At 44.5% G+C, this 14,156-nt stretch overlaps 1 protein-coding gene across 7 annotated transcripts in view; it reads right to left on the bottom strand.

Annotated features, from left to right (window-relative positions):
• LOC125715621 (lysosomal-trafficking regulator-like) overlaps positions 1 to 13,501 on the bottom strand; it is a 52,860-nt gene extending 39,359 nt beyond the window's left edge. For 2 of the 7 annotated variants that reach the window (XM_048987379.1, XM_048987380.1), the window contains exons 1-2: positions 13,298 to 13,501; positions 4,439 to 4,535 (exon numbers count right to left, since the gene is read on the bottom strand). Coding sequence is in view for 1 of the 7 variants with exons in the window: in XM_048987378.1 (XP_048843335.1) it covers positions 608 to 696 (89 nt within the window). In the remaining 6 variants the exon portion in view is untranslated. Of the gene's footprint in view, positions 1 to 607; positions 711 to 3,051; positions 3,547 to 4,438; positions 4,536 to 13,297 lie in introns of those variants that run through there. The other 5 variants (XM_048987383.1, XM_048987382.1, XM_048987381.1 and 2 more) reach the window with 5 other exon arrangements.
• Between the last annotated feature and the right edge of the window lie 655 nt (positions 13,502 to 14,156).

The raw sequence follows: 14,156 nt of genomic DNA, 5'->3' as shown, positions 1-14,156 counted from the left end.
AAAATAATAAATAAAAATAAGTGACACTGGTGTCGAAGGGGCCAAGCAGCCATATAATAGCATGTTTTCAGAAGCACACACCCCCAGAGAAGCAGTAATGCTGCCAAAAGCAGAATCATAAGACAGAGGTCTGTGAACAGAAACCGCCCCCTACCCCACCTCAGTCATATGACACACCCCGATTTCAGCTCACAAGGATGACTTATAGACTTTATTAGAACAGAACAAGATGTGTGGGAACGGGCATGCAGTTCCAAACACAGAGGGACCGAGATACCTCTGAAATTTCCAACCATGCTGCCACTTTCCTGCCATTACAAGGTTACTTTAAGACGCCCTACAGTAACGCCAATTTAACTCGGCCATGTTATGGTAGTGAGAGAGCAAGGGAAGCCGCTTCACTTCTAAAAAACACCAAACTGACAAAGGGCACCTGAGCTTGAGGTACAATCTGTGGCTGCGGAGATCAGCCCGGACGTCCTCCGGTAAGGGAAGCTGGTGCACTCCCACATCCTCACATCCCCACGCCAACCCCCCCCCCCGGCTTCTCGTCGAGCTCAGGAATTATAACGACCCCCCATGGGACTGCGGTACTGAACAGACTCACTGTTGCAGAGCACGGACTCCATCATGCCGGAAACCGCGAGGGCGGCCAATCCGCACGGCTGGAGAGTCACGACTGGGGAGGCACCTCATTGCTATGGCGACAGCTGCAGCAGACCAATTATAAACATTAATATTGTCAATATTATTATGCAGATACTTAAGTGTGCATCTGATAACCATATATATATATTTTTTATAATTGTAATATTAATATTTCCCTGATTTTACTGTGAAATATCTGGGAATCTCTAATTAACCATAAACTATTCTGTTAACAGAACCATAAACATTTTTGTTAATTAAGAAACTAACAAATGAGAGAGGGATTTGTTTAATAAATCTGACAACTGATAAGGTTGCTATTTTTCTGACACAATCCGATGCAGGGAATCAGATATAAATCAGATATAAATGGCGACGTATCCACTGTGCCGGACAGGCAGGCGCTCTCTACGTTCAGCTGTCGGCCGATCCGTCCCTGTTTATCCCCATTGTAGAGTCACGCGCTTTAGAATGCTTGTCCCGGAAACCAGGGTCAGGCCAGGATGCACCTTTGATGGGAAGTCAGTCTCCGTATGCAGATATCCTCACAGCAAGGGCATCTCGCAGTCACCATTCATCCCAACTGCACATCCCCGGAATGCGGATGCGATCCCGAATGCCCCGAGAAATGTGCAGAATCCCATGCAAGCTCAGGAGGGCCGTGCAGACTCAGCCTGCGATTGCATGGGTGGGGCTTCGGTACGGCTTGAAGGAATGCAGCTAAAAGTTAAATGCGATATCACTGCCTCTTTTATACCCACAATCACAAGCAGCAGATGACCTGCAGAATTAAATTTAAAAACATTTGCTGTGGCTTAACCGCAGCATAACCTCCCCATTCTTCACAGATAATGACCCCGATCCAGCAGGTTTGCTTACGTCGCCATGGTGACGGCCGGTTAGCGCCTAAGGCGCTAAAACCCAAGTCGAGCCTGACGTCGTCGTGCGTTTTAATGATAAAATCTCAAGAGGAACTCGAGCTGCAGAGAACCAGAACATTAACCAGAAACTGAACGCAGAAGAGAAAGTGTAAAGATTGAACTAACAAGGAATTATGCCAGGACTGACTGAGCTTGTGGTTCAGTAGGTTAAGCCTGTATGTCTGTAATAAGAAGGTCACAGATTCAAACCCAGCCTCAGCACGTCTGTGGGTCCTTGAGCAAGGCCCTTAACCCCCAGCTCCCTGGGCGCCCCAACAGGTGGCTGCTCTTGGCGGACAGCTTACTCTACAAAGAGCAAGGTGAGGGAGGCATAAAGATTATTGATCCCGTGGGAAAATTAAGTATCTATTATTATGTTTACTTTCAGAGCATCAAAACGATGACCACGGGACTCTCAATACCGACTTGTTCGTTGATGCATGTGGTGAATGGGCTTGACTTTGCTGGACATCAAAGCCGAGCTACAACTGGACTGCAAAGCTAAGTGCAACTCCAACCTGGAAAAAAGGTTGCGAAAGACCTGCAGAGCCCCCCTTAACTAGTACCCCTACCACTGGTGGTTGGCGACCACTTCCTTAACCTGCCTCAGGAACACTGCCAGACAGGTCATTACTGGGCAGAGTACAACACACAGTCATGATGCTGTCCTGCCGATTTGGCAGCGGTATTTAACGCCCAGAAACATTTCGTAGGGTCTCCTGCTTTTCAATCTGATAGCCTAAGGTGTGATCACACCAGAGTCAAACATCACGGCACTTCCGCCGTTACACTTTTTATTAAACAAATAACCAAAAGACCCAGAGCGTCTTCGTCAGTGAGAAATTTGCTCCACCAATGCGGAAAAAGTGATCAGAATTCTTTTTCAGTTGGAGCTCCACCAGATTGGAACCGGAAGGCAACATAAGATGTAATGCAAGTTACTGCTCTGTCTCCTCTCAACTAAAAGGATACTCTCTCTCCCCTCTGCTACAAGTAATCAAATCTGTGCAGGGTAGAACAGGGTCATGTGTTTCAGTCTTAACTGCTCTTCGTCCGTTTATGCATTTATAACAATTGTATGCCCCCTTTTTAGTTGAATATATCAAGACGACTGAAGTTTTTTTGCATTTATTGTATCGTATAGTGCTGCATTTTGCTGTATTTAAATGTTTCTATCTTTGTGAGAGAAGAACTCAAGAACTACAGATGTCAAAGCTGTGAAGTATGCATGGTCCCAGTCAAATAAGCCAATAAACAAGACTAAAAATAAGATACATTGCATGATGAATTCCTACCACGACAGGCCATTTTAAAAACACCGTCCAAAATTACTCAAAAACGACCCTTTTCAAATAAATAATGCAAACTCCTGGCCACTGAGATTTATGATATGCTGGGAAGATTTTCCCTGGGAAACTTCCCTGCCAGAGGCTTAAACAGCAAAAGCACTAACACAGAAACAGCCTGAGAAGGGTTAGATTACCATCTACCTTTATCTTCTCACACTCGGGCTGCTTGCTTTCACCCAGTTTGCAGTGTTTTCTTCTCACCGCCGCTCCCACCCACCTCTGTCACACCGCCACGGATGTGCGGAACCGAGCCGAGTCTCGTGCCAAACACCGGGACCAGGACTGAGGCGGGACTCTGTACTTTCAGTTTCACTTTGCTCGACACGCTAGACCACACACCATTTCGCAGGCACTGCTGCCACAGACCTCCAACGTTCCAGAATGAAACTACGGGCGTCCTCTCTGCTCCAATTCCAAGCTGTCCCTTTTACAGTCACATGACTGTAAAGTCACATGACCGCATCAACACTTCACAAAATGTCTAATAATAGAATTCTGATGACATGTCTGGATACAAATATAGTTACACAACAATTAAATCCATAAAATTAAGTTTCAACAGTAACAATGAGATGTTGTTTTTCATGCTATCATAGTCAAAGAGTGATGTACTACATTAAATATACCTCACGGACACCATAAAACATGTTTTTATTTGCTCATTAAAGCCTTTTCATCTCAATGTGACACCGAGACTTTTTGTTGTAGCACAGGAACTGAATACATCTAACAACACTGCACCCTAAATAAATATCTTTATTTCAAACTGGAACCCAAATTGTTGTGTCGCTCATTCTGTAACGTGACATGGGTATATGCTTCAACTTCCTGGGAATATTTTAGCACATAACACACGCGCGCGCACGCACATGCACGCACGCACGTGCAAATCACCGCTGATTACGCAGCCTCAGGACATGTCCTCATAACTCACGTCCAGCTACCCGCTTCCACATGCAAGACTGCTCACGCATTTGTTCTGAAGGCGACTCAGCCGAGTAAGTTGCAGTTCCAGTTGTGAATCATCACAGACAGAACAAATCTGAGCCAATCAAATCAGGAACAGGGTTAAGCAGAAAGCTGCAGACTCGCTCTCCTGTGGAAGTGCTCTATGGCACAGCAGTACCATATGGCAGACATACGAGACCGATCATCAAGTAAACCTGCCTCCAAGCTGTGTTAGACACCCCTACATGCCACTGTCAAAACTAACCCTAAATGACTGCATCATTTCACATATTCCTACACTTAGTTTAAACTTTAAATGTCGATCAACCGTTGCGACAGAAAAATGAAAAATGTACCACAAGCAGCAAACGTTGCTTCATTGCTGCATCTAAAATGTGCCTGCCTGCACCCACCGGCTCACACTTTCATGTTGTAGAGTTTGTAGTTAAAACCATATAAACAACGCTGAAACGAGAGCAACAGTGAAAGGTGAGGAACTGAAAGTATCAGTCTAGAAAAGCAAGCGAGAGGAACCCAGCGGAACCTCAAGAAACTAGAAAAAATGAGACTAACCCAAGCTTCAGAGCATTCTCAGACCATGGGGCTCTGGTGAAGACTGTGGCAGCGGTGGCTTGACACGCAGGAGACACACTGGACACCAAGAAGAGACCTGGAGAGGGAAGATAGAACCAGATAGAGAAGTGAAGGGAGGCTGCCACTAGCTGGTTTAAGATATCACGATGATAGCTTCTAAGCTAAGGGTCCTGGCGTCTAGCTGGTTTAAGATATCACGATGATAGCTCCTAAGCTAAGGGTGCTGGCGCCTAGCTGGTTTAAGATATCACGATGATAGCTCCTAAGCTAAGGGTGCTGGCGTCTAGCTGGTTTAAGATATCACGATGATAGCTCCTAAGCTAAGGGTGCTGGCGCCTAGCTGGTTTAAGATATCACGATGATAGCTCCTAAGCTAAGGGTGCTGGCGTCTAGCTGGTTTAAGATATCACGATGATAGCTCCTAAGCTAAGGGTGCTGGCGCCTAGCTGGTTTAAGATATCACGATGATAGCTTCTAAGCTAAGGGTCCTGGCGTCTAGCTGGTTTAAGATATCACGATGATAGCTTCTAAGCTAAGGGTCCTGGCGTCTAGCTGGTTTAAGATATCACGATGATAGCTTCTAAGCTAAGGGTGCTGGCGCCTAGCTGGTTTAAGATATCACGATGATAGCTTCTAAGCTAAGGGTCCTGGCGTCTAGCTGGTTTAAGATATCACGATGATAGCTCCTAAGCTAAGGGTGTTGACACCTAGCTGGTTTAAGATATCACGATGATAGCTTCTAGACTAGTGGTCACCAACGCTTGACAGTGAGCTGCTATACTGTTAGAAAAAAGGGTACAGCCCTGGTACAAGTTTAACCCCAAGGTACAAAACAACATTAACGTACATCCTCAGAGTCATTTACCTACATGTAAGGGTGCAATTGGTAGAGTCATGAGGGAACAGCCCTAGTGACAGTAATTGTACCCTCAAAGGCACAAACTGGTACTTTATTTCTGACAGTACAATAGCCTCAATAAGTAGCTTGCATAACAACTGCTGAATCTAGGTAAAATAGGCACCTGCCTAGACCCTGATCAGAACAAGGGGTTCCAGACAAAGACATGAAAAAGAAAAAAATATATATACATGCATATACACATGCAAAGCCAGCTTTAACTACAGGCATAACAGGCAGTTGGACAGGGCCTCGAATTACCTGTATTGCATTGTGGAGGAATTCAACTGATCATCAATATCTTGGTAGAGGGAGAAGTAAAATTTTGCCTCTGAAAAAATATATCCAGCCCTGACCTCCCCCCCCACCCCCCATTAAATAAGGGAGTTAGTGCCCAGCTGGTTCAAGACACCAAATAATCCAAACATACTGTAAAAGCCACATCAGCCAAACCAAACACCGAACTAAAAAAGCATTTGTAAGTAAACAAAACTGACAGATGACAAAAAAAATTAAGGCCAACCCATATAATTTATCAAACCATGAGGCCAAAGGTAAGGAAGAGTTCAGTCAAGCCTGTTTTCTGTAGGCTGACATGCCCTGCAAGACTGATTTCCTAAAACTGACCGCCTGGTTCCCAGGCTACATGCTAGAGTGACAGGACCCTGGGGCCAAAACGAGAAACAGGGTACGGAGACCCTGAGAATGGTGCCGACATTTGTTATTTCAGCTGCTGATGAGGGGCCAGAAGACAGTTTGGCATCAATAACTGTCTTCGCAGGTCAACATGGCATGGGATTAAAGTCCTGCAGAGAAATGCAAATACAGGGACCCGACCACCTGGCAACCCCTTATCCTGGTCTGAGTAGCGGACAGATCCATATCGAACATATTCTATTCCTGTTTATTCTATGGTTTTCTCAAAGTATCCAGTCATTGAGTTTTGCTCTCCATGACATTTCAGCTGAATCAAACTTTGCCAAAAAAAAAATCGTCGTTGTGGCACAATGCCTCCCCAGTCCCAGAAATGTCTAAGGCCCAGGGCTGGGAAAATGCAACGGGAGCATCCACAGCCTCATGACCCGAAACAGGCACAATGCACGCCTTCTCCGAGCCATCATTGGGGTTTCTTGATCTGGCATCAAACACGGGGGGCTCAGGGCGGACAGAGAAATCAGGGCCCGGCTTTCTTCACCTCCGACAATGAAATGCAGACCCTGAGCACGTCTTATCTGTCGATTACAGCGGTATTGCTCAACGACGACGAGGCCAAAAAATTTTGGACCTGGGGGGCAACGGGGTCAACAGGGGAAGAAGGTGGATTAAACTTGAGGGAAAAAAGCTGAACATTCTGGGTTAGTACCAGGCAGCAGCGAGAACGGATGCCTGGAAATTAGTGCCTTTGAAGATCAGCATTTGCTGGCATAACTGGATTCAGCGTGGATCCAGTGGGATGTGTCCCGCTGTGGGTGTCTGGGTTCTGTTCCAGCTGTCCTGTGTCTGTATGGAGGTCCATCAGGCTTCAGTGTTTCTGCTGGCCTCTCTGCTTCCATCACTGATGCTGTTTTATGCTATTTTATCAATGCAGGCGCCAAAACAGCCCTGTCACTGCACCTCCTTTCAGTATCGTCCCATAATCTTTAACACTGCACCCGCAATTCTTTCCCTCTGACCAAACAAATGACCACCACTTACATGGTTGCAACGCACTTACAGTATGTAGTTCATTGAATTTTCACCCACTGCAAACAGCTAGGGCTATATTCATAGTGGAAGGTAAGTTACACATAAAGGTTAATGACAGGCAGGCAGGGGGACAGCAATACGGGAAAGTAAAAACTAGAGACACACAGACAGCAATAAAATCATTACCATGCAAGTTATATGAATCTAAATAAGGTGCTTTACATTGGCTTTCTTAAAAAAATACATCTATAACTGCCCTTGATTTAACCTAAATAACAATATCTTGCAAAGTACTTACTGGAAGAAACATTTTCCTAATAGAATTAAAAGGCCAACAATATATTAAAAATGTGTTTAAGCGCCTGAGGGCTTTGTAATGTGGGGCGTGCAGTGTATTCCTCACCTCCAAGTACAAAGGAGTACATGACATACGTGACACCTGGTATAAATTATTTGATCCCACCGATTTTCGAAACTGACTGCTGCTCTATGAGCAATAATGGCGAGAAGGCCAGAGGGGACGTGCGGCAACATGCATGACCACCACCAACCTCATGACCGAACCCCATTCCTGTTGGGAGCCACATGACCCCAAACCCCCATGGCAAGTCACACGGAAGCAGGAATAACTGGGAGTACATACGGGATTGTACAGAGAAAAGCGAAAGGCAGGATTCACCATCCACACAGTGCTCAGGACGCATTCTCTTACTAATAAAATCCCCCAGCAAGGGTCATTTCCTTCTGCCTAGAATATAAAGTCTTTCCACTTAACTGCAGTATTCCAGCCGCAAAGCAGAATCTACTGCATCATTGCATGCTAAACAGAAGCCTGTCGGTAAGGGCTGTGCATCCTTACACCGCTTACAAAGACCACCAAGCTTCACCCTGACGTTTCAGATTCACAAAACACTTTGGTTCCTTTTGTGGCAAAGACTTGATTTCTACTCCAAACCCGTTCTTTGTAAATAGAAGCAGCCGACACTATTTTGATCTTGAAGTAGACACCACTTTGAAATTCTGCACCATAAGGCAATAAGGCAGATAAAGTATAAGCGTCTAAGACAGTGGTATGCAAACTGTGGGGGTGCATGAAAGAATTGCACGGGGGTGCAGGTGATGGAAAAAGAGAGAGAGAGCTCTGTGGGGGCATAAAAAACTGAATTTTCCCCAGACTTTGATAAGCTGTGCAGAAGTAAACAAGCACAGACTTCCTATTGAGCTGTAAGGTCAAATTTATTTGGGGTCACTGTGTGTGTGTGTGTGTGTGTGTGTGTGTGTGTGGGGGGGGGGGGGGGGGGGGTGGGGATTGAGGAGGGATAAGAACAAATGCTAAGCCCTAGTTTGCTTTGGAATAATGACAGGGAAAGAGAAAACTGCTGTTAGACTGAGGTAAGCAAGGTCTGCCATAAACCAGACTAGGAGAACAAGGACGACTGCAGGTACAAGCAAGAGGTTAGATCCAAAAGAAACTGCATCTTGCCACAATCCATAGACGACATCATCTACCCTGAGCTGGAGAAGATTCTCTGCTGCAGCATAAGAAATGCTGTCTTTAGATGGGAGGCTCTTTTCCCACGAATGAAAACAGTGACCGTAACGCCGCAATTTTAAAAAAAAAAGCCGCAATTGTAACGAAAAGGAAACCGTTACATAACTGCAATGGCCAATAAGGTCATCGTACTTTCCAGACAGAGACAACCGTGTAACTGCGTGTTCCTGTGTGATGGCACCACGAGCCGAGCGGCACTGACTCACTGAGGCTTGCGGTTAGCAAAGTAAAAACAAGGTATCGGTAAAAAGGGGTCTTTGTGTGAGATCTGTCATGAAATGTCGCAACGGCTGAATAGAGCAAGAAGCAGGTTAAGGCCCACAAAGGCTGTGGAAGCTTGGAACTTGAGACGTAAAGGAATCCATTTGTGCAATCAATCAATCGGACAGGGCCTAACCGACCAGGCCTGGGTGATGCAGAGCCGACGCTAGAAGGCCCCCGAAAAAAGGCCAAAAAAAAAGAAATTAAAAATTCAGACGTAAATCAGCTAAGCAACACAGAAGTAAACAAGATCAACTGGGGGCTGGGGGAGGAAGCCAAAAAAAAAGAGGAAGCAATGCTGTTGTTGCACTTAAAACTTAGGAGGAAGAGGGATGAGCTGTTGGCCGTAACATACACCTGCTGCAAACACTCCTGGATCTCTCACACGCACACGCACAGACACACACACAGACACACACACACACACACACACACACACAATGAGTACAAAGACAAGACCCTGTGGTGAAACGTCAACCCTTCTTGACCATTGGACGTCTGTAAGAGCTTCACATTTACCCAACATTCAATATTCACCTGCCACTTTGCTTTCAAGAGTCGCATATAAATAATAAAAATGAGAGAAGGGGGGAAACACGCAGCTAGCAGAACGTGCATTACGCACCTACAGCTGAAGGACCGGCCGCCATTTCTCATTTCTGGTATGACTGCAGACGCCCTAATGGGGCTGCAGTTGGCAGCCTTTTCATTTTAATTGACATGAAGTGAATCTTTTCGAAATTCTAAATGTGTTCAGGAAGCACTACAATGACCTTTATACTGAAAGATATCTGTCCATCTGCATTTGAAACATTGCTGGTTTAACGCCAAGAAGCAGCGCTAAACAGCTACAAAATGTCAAAAATATACAACGTATCCTAAAGTAGCCAGAACATTGGAACATTGTAGCCATTACAGAAAGCATTGTTTTTTAGGGAAAACATTGGGCTACCTGTGGTTGCATTTCATAAAATTAACTAAACATCACACACACACACACACACACACACACACACACACACATATATATAACTGAAGGACTGTCGCCATAAACAACCTGACCTCCCCTCTTCTTCCTCTATCAAAGCCCCACCGGTGTGCCATGACCTAAGCTGTCAGTCATCGTAAAATGTAACAAACCACAATTCTTGAGAGTGACCACCAATCACAGGAGAGCTCTGTAGATGGCTGCTGTGAACCTTGTAACTTGGGGCTTGTTAACTTGACTATTAAAAATAACACCAGACAGAGGCCCTCAAGCACTAATGGATATTAGCATCAGGAGCTCAACATGGTTTCTAAATAATTGTCCTTCATTGTCAGTTCATAGCAACTTCATAAAATTCTTCTGCTAATTATTATTAATGCACAGATCACAGTGGCAGAAATAAAATACCTGCTAATGAACAGTCAAGACACGGATTTAAATAAACCTCCGACATCCATTATCCATAACTGCTTCATAAAGGCGGGGTTATGTGATCCGGGAGCCAATCCCGGGAAGCGCAGTATTTAAGGCGGGGACATACACGGGATGCCGCCCAATCACAGGGCTCATACTCACAGAGATTCACATACACATCAATGTTCCATAGCCTCTAGGTCATTAGACATATCTAGAGTTATTGGCTACTTTATCAGGTACACCTACCTAGCATCAGGTAGGAGATGCCAGCACCAGTTCAACGGTAGATGAGTTGTGCGTTCATTCTTCACATTAAATTGTAATCCGTTTAGATCAGGAATCTAAGCCACTCTAATGCTCAATCAAACAGCAAGTCAACCTCTTGACCTTGTCTACAGTGTCTGTATTCAGTTACAGCTGCAGGATTTGCCATTTTGAGGAACAATCTGTTTACATTAGAAAGCAGGTGTAGCTAAAAATCTGGCCATATAGTGTCTGTAATCTTTTGCACCTAGTCAGCAAATACTGGCTCCTTACTGGCCAATATCAATTCAGACTTGTGTAATAGGATTATCATTGCGATCCTGCTCAGGGAACCCAGGGTAAATTATGTGACACTTTGCTTTCTGCTGAGTGTAGAATCGGGAGCAGTTTGCATATATATGCAGATCCCATCTGCCAGTCCTACGATGCGGACTGCTGAAAATAGATGCCGTTCCACCTCAAACCTGATAAGGACCCGGCCCGAGGAATACAAGCCCATGAGTAAACTCCCGTCCATCACTTCACCGTTAGTATTGGGGGACAGAGAGCGATGAGATTTAGGGATTATGGGTGCTGGAGGACAGAAAAGGCAGGATTCCATCAAGCACGACCTGATGCATCTTAATTACTTAACTTCTCATGTTGAATCATATTTATTTGCAAAAAAACAAAGCCAAACATAAAAAACAGCAGCCCCCATAAACACCTACCCAATACAGGGTTACAGTCAGCCTGGACCACACCCCAGGCAGCACAGGGCACGAGGTAGGAGACACCCTGGACGTGATATCAGTCCATCAAAGGACACACACTTACGCACTTGGGCAAATTTAGGGATACCAGCTCATCTAACCACAGCTTTTAAGAGTCTGGAAAGACTATTTAAAAACCTACTACCGTTCTGTTCCATAATTGGGAAGACAGCTGTGCGATTCCTTGATTTGGTTAAGATGGGCTTCACATTTCATGGCAAGTCGAAGCAGAAGGCTCTTCATTCCCAGCTGCCTGGGAGAACATCCTCATTCAGTTTCCACTGTGGGTGAATCCGCCAGAAGGACTTGATTGGCCGTGACAGATATTTTGCAGTAAAAGAAACCCAATATAACTGGACCTCGAGCAGGACTTTGCGACGGGGAGTTTCTGGCAGTGAGTTTGACAGAACTCAGCTGAAGTTACTGATTCCCTCAACCTCAGGAAAGCTAAAAATACTTCAGAAGGGAGCAACAAAATGGATTCATCTCACTCTATAAGGCACTCCCATAAGTTTTACTTATACTGTGGTTTTGGAACTACAAAAGTGTGCTGTCCCAGAAGCCATGTAATACTGTAAGGCTATACATCTGTCTTATATTCATGTTTTTATCCAGTACAGAGTCACAGGGCAGGAATCATATGGAACAAGGCAGAGCTACATGGATGGATGCCAGTCCAGTAACAGGGCACCGGCATGATAGGGCTGATTTGGAGACACTAATTAGCTTCGCTGCATGTCTTTGGACTGTGGGAAAAAACTGTACTACTTAAAGAAAAGTCCCCCCCCCCAAACCCAGGGGGTGTGTGTGGTAACAGAACTGAGCTATGGTGCCACACAGTGCTTGCATTTTGCTCCTGAATCACTAAAACGATGAACTGCAATGCTAGAGCTGAAGATTTTTTGATCAAATGTCCTCTTATCACTCACAGTATCATATGAACCTTTTACTTGAGTTCAATCAGAAGAAATAATTTGTATATTTGGCCCTTAGCTGGGTTCAAGGGTTAAATCCCAAAAATTCTAAATTAAGGACCACAAGGACTGCTGCACATGTGTTTCGACAAAGAATGGACACGTTATACAAAGGATGGCTAGAAAACTTAGTCAAGCTCACTACAGGAGGCAAGAACGGAAATATGAGCTGAAACGCCCAAATAAAATCCCTTCTCAGCTTTTGTCTAAAGTCCCATTTGAAAGCGCTGCATATATTTATATACTCTCTTTATGTAGTTTATGCATTATTACCCAGCAAGAAAAGGTGGCCATTTGGAAGCACAATAATACCACGAGATCTGTGACTTTATCACATAATGCATTTAACCATAACTTGAAGGTTTTCAATATAGTAAAAAAAAAAACCGGTACCATCAGCGGTACCATGCGATGAGGCACCGACCGGTGGATCGGTCCTGAGACCTGCGGCCCCCGCATTTAACCCAGCGTACGATGGACGCCCATAAGCAGGGAGGAACCGACTGCTGACCATGTGCCCAGGAGCCTCAAGACAAACACGTCCTACGGATCGCAAGCTGGATTATGAATGAAGGAGTACAAAGAACTACAGTAGGACTGTTTCGGTGACGATAAAAGCGAGAACAGTTACAAAGTGGGTATATAAACGGGTGCGATGCTCATTAAACCATACTGTAATGAAAGTGTTAGTTTATGTCATTAACCAGCTTAAGTTACACTAGGAGGTCCCATGTGTTCAGTAATGCCCATCCTTGTAAGGTGGTTTGTTATCCTGATAAAGCAACGATCGCCCACTCACATTTCCAACATTAAGATTATCTTATGGCGATAACAAATAATGTCCCCCCCCCAGTGTGCCGGCTCTGATATAACAAAATCGCACAGACTTCCTAAGTTTAGCCTGTGCCAGCAACTAAGGAGACGCGACGCTGCAGCATTTTAACAAGCACAATAAAACGTGGTTACTGACAGCAGCTAAAATCACCTAGAGTGGCAAGCGAGGCAAACACCTCTATTCCAATAAGAAGGTACATGCATATAGTTACCTGTCCAGACAGCTTGACAAGTTACACCACCAGAAATGGCCTTAACTGTTTCAAGTTGTGTTCTTCATCCGTTTCCCAGATTCACGTCAACACTTCGTGCATTTCAAAGTTCTAAAAAGGCATCGCCGATTGTAAAACATGGACTTTGCTGCAGCTCCGCTCGCAGGCTAAGGAGACACCGGGGCATTAATCCGCCAGAGTGAAACTGACACAAAATTCAAGACGACAGGAAGTCCCGCCCACAACCTACGCCTCTTCCATCCAATTGGCTGGAAGGGCTAATCCGCATATCAATCATTTCATTTAACTGATTACGTAACGCGCATCTATGTCGATTACATTTATAAATTAAGGACAGCGAATCTTTACCAAAAGAAATCACAAACCACTTATATCACAAAAATGCCCTTTTTGTGCGTACACATTTCCTGTTCATGTACAAAATCATTCTGATTCTGCTCTTGATTAAAATCCACAAATGATTAATCAACTACAACACAGACAAAAAAATTAGTGCTGTTTTAAATTCTGTGATTTTTTTCAATGTCTATTAAGTCCGGTTTTTTGAAGACCAGATCCAAATAGTTTTTGGAGAATACATTGTAATTAGCACCTGACACCGGGTAGTGAAGTATACTGTCCAAGAATTACCGTAATTAAATTTAAATGCGAAACTGAATGAACAAAAAACAATGTTCCCGTATTATCTCTTTTAAATCTTTTTTTTTTTTTTTTTTTTTTTTACACATATATGATTTCCTAAATAACGGACCCTGTGTTGTGGAGGCAGGGGCAGCACTAGAGAGTTTGGGTCCCATGGAAGGTTATACTGCCCCCCAACCCAGATCAATCCAATTAC

This window comes from Brienomyrus brachyistius, chromosome 20, assembly GCF_023856365.1.
Source record: "Brienomyrus brachyistius isolate T26 chromosome 20, BBRACH_0.4, whole genome shotgun sequence".
NCBI classification, from domain to species: domain Eukaryota; kingdom Metazoa; phylum Chordata; class Actinopteri; order Osteoglossiformes; family Mormyridae; genus Brienomyrus; species Brienomyrus brachyistius.
Note: the sequence above shows the minus strand (reverse complement) of the source record. Positions and strands in the feature narration are given on the sequence as shown.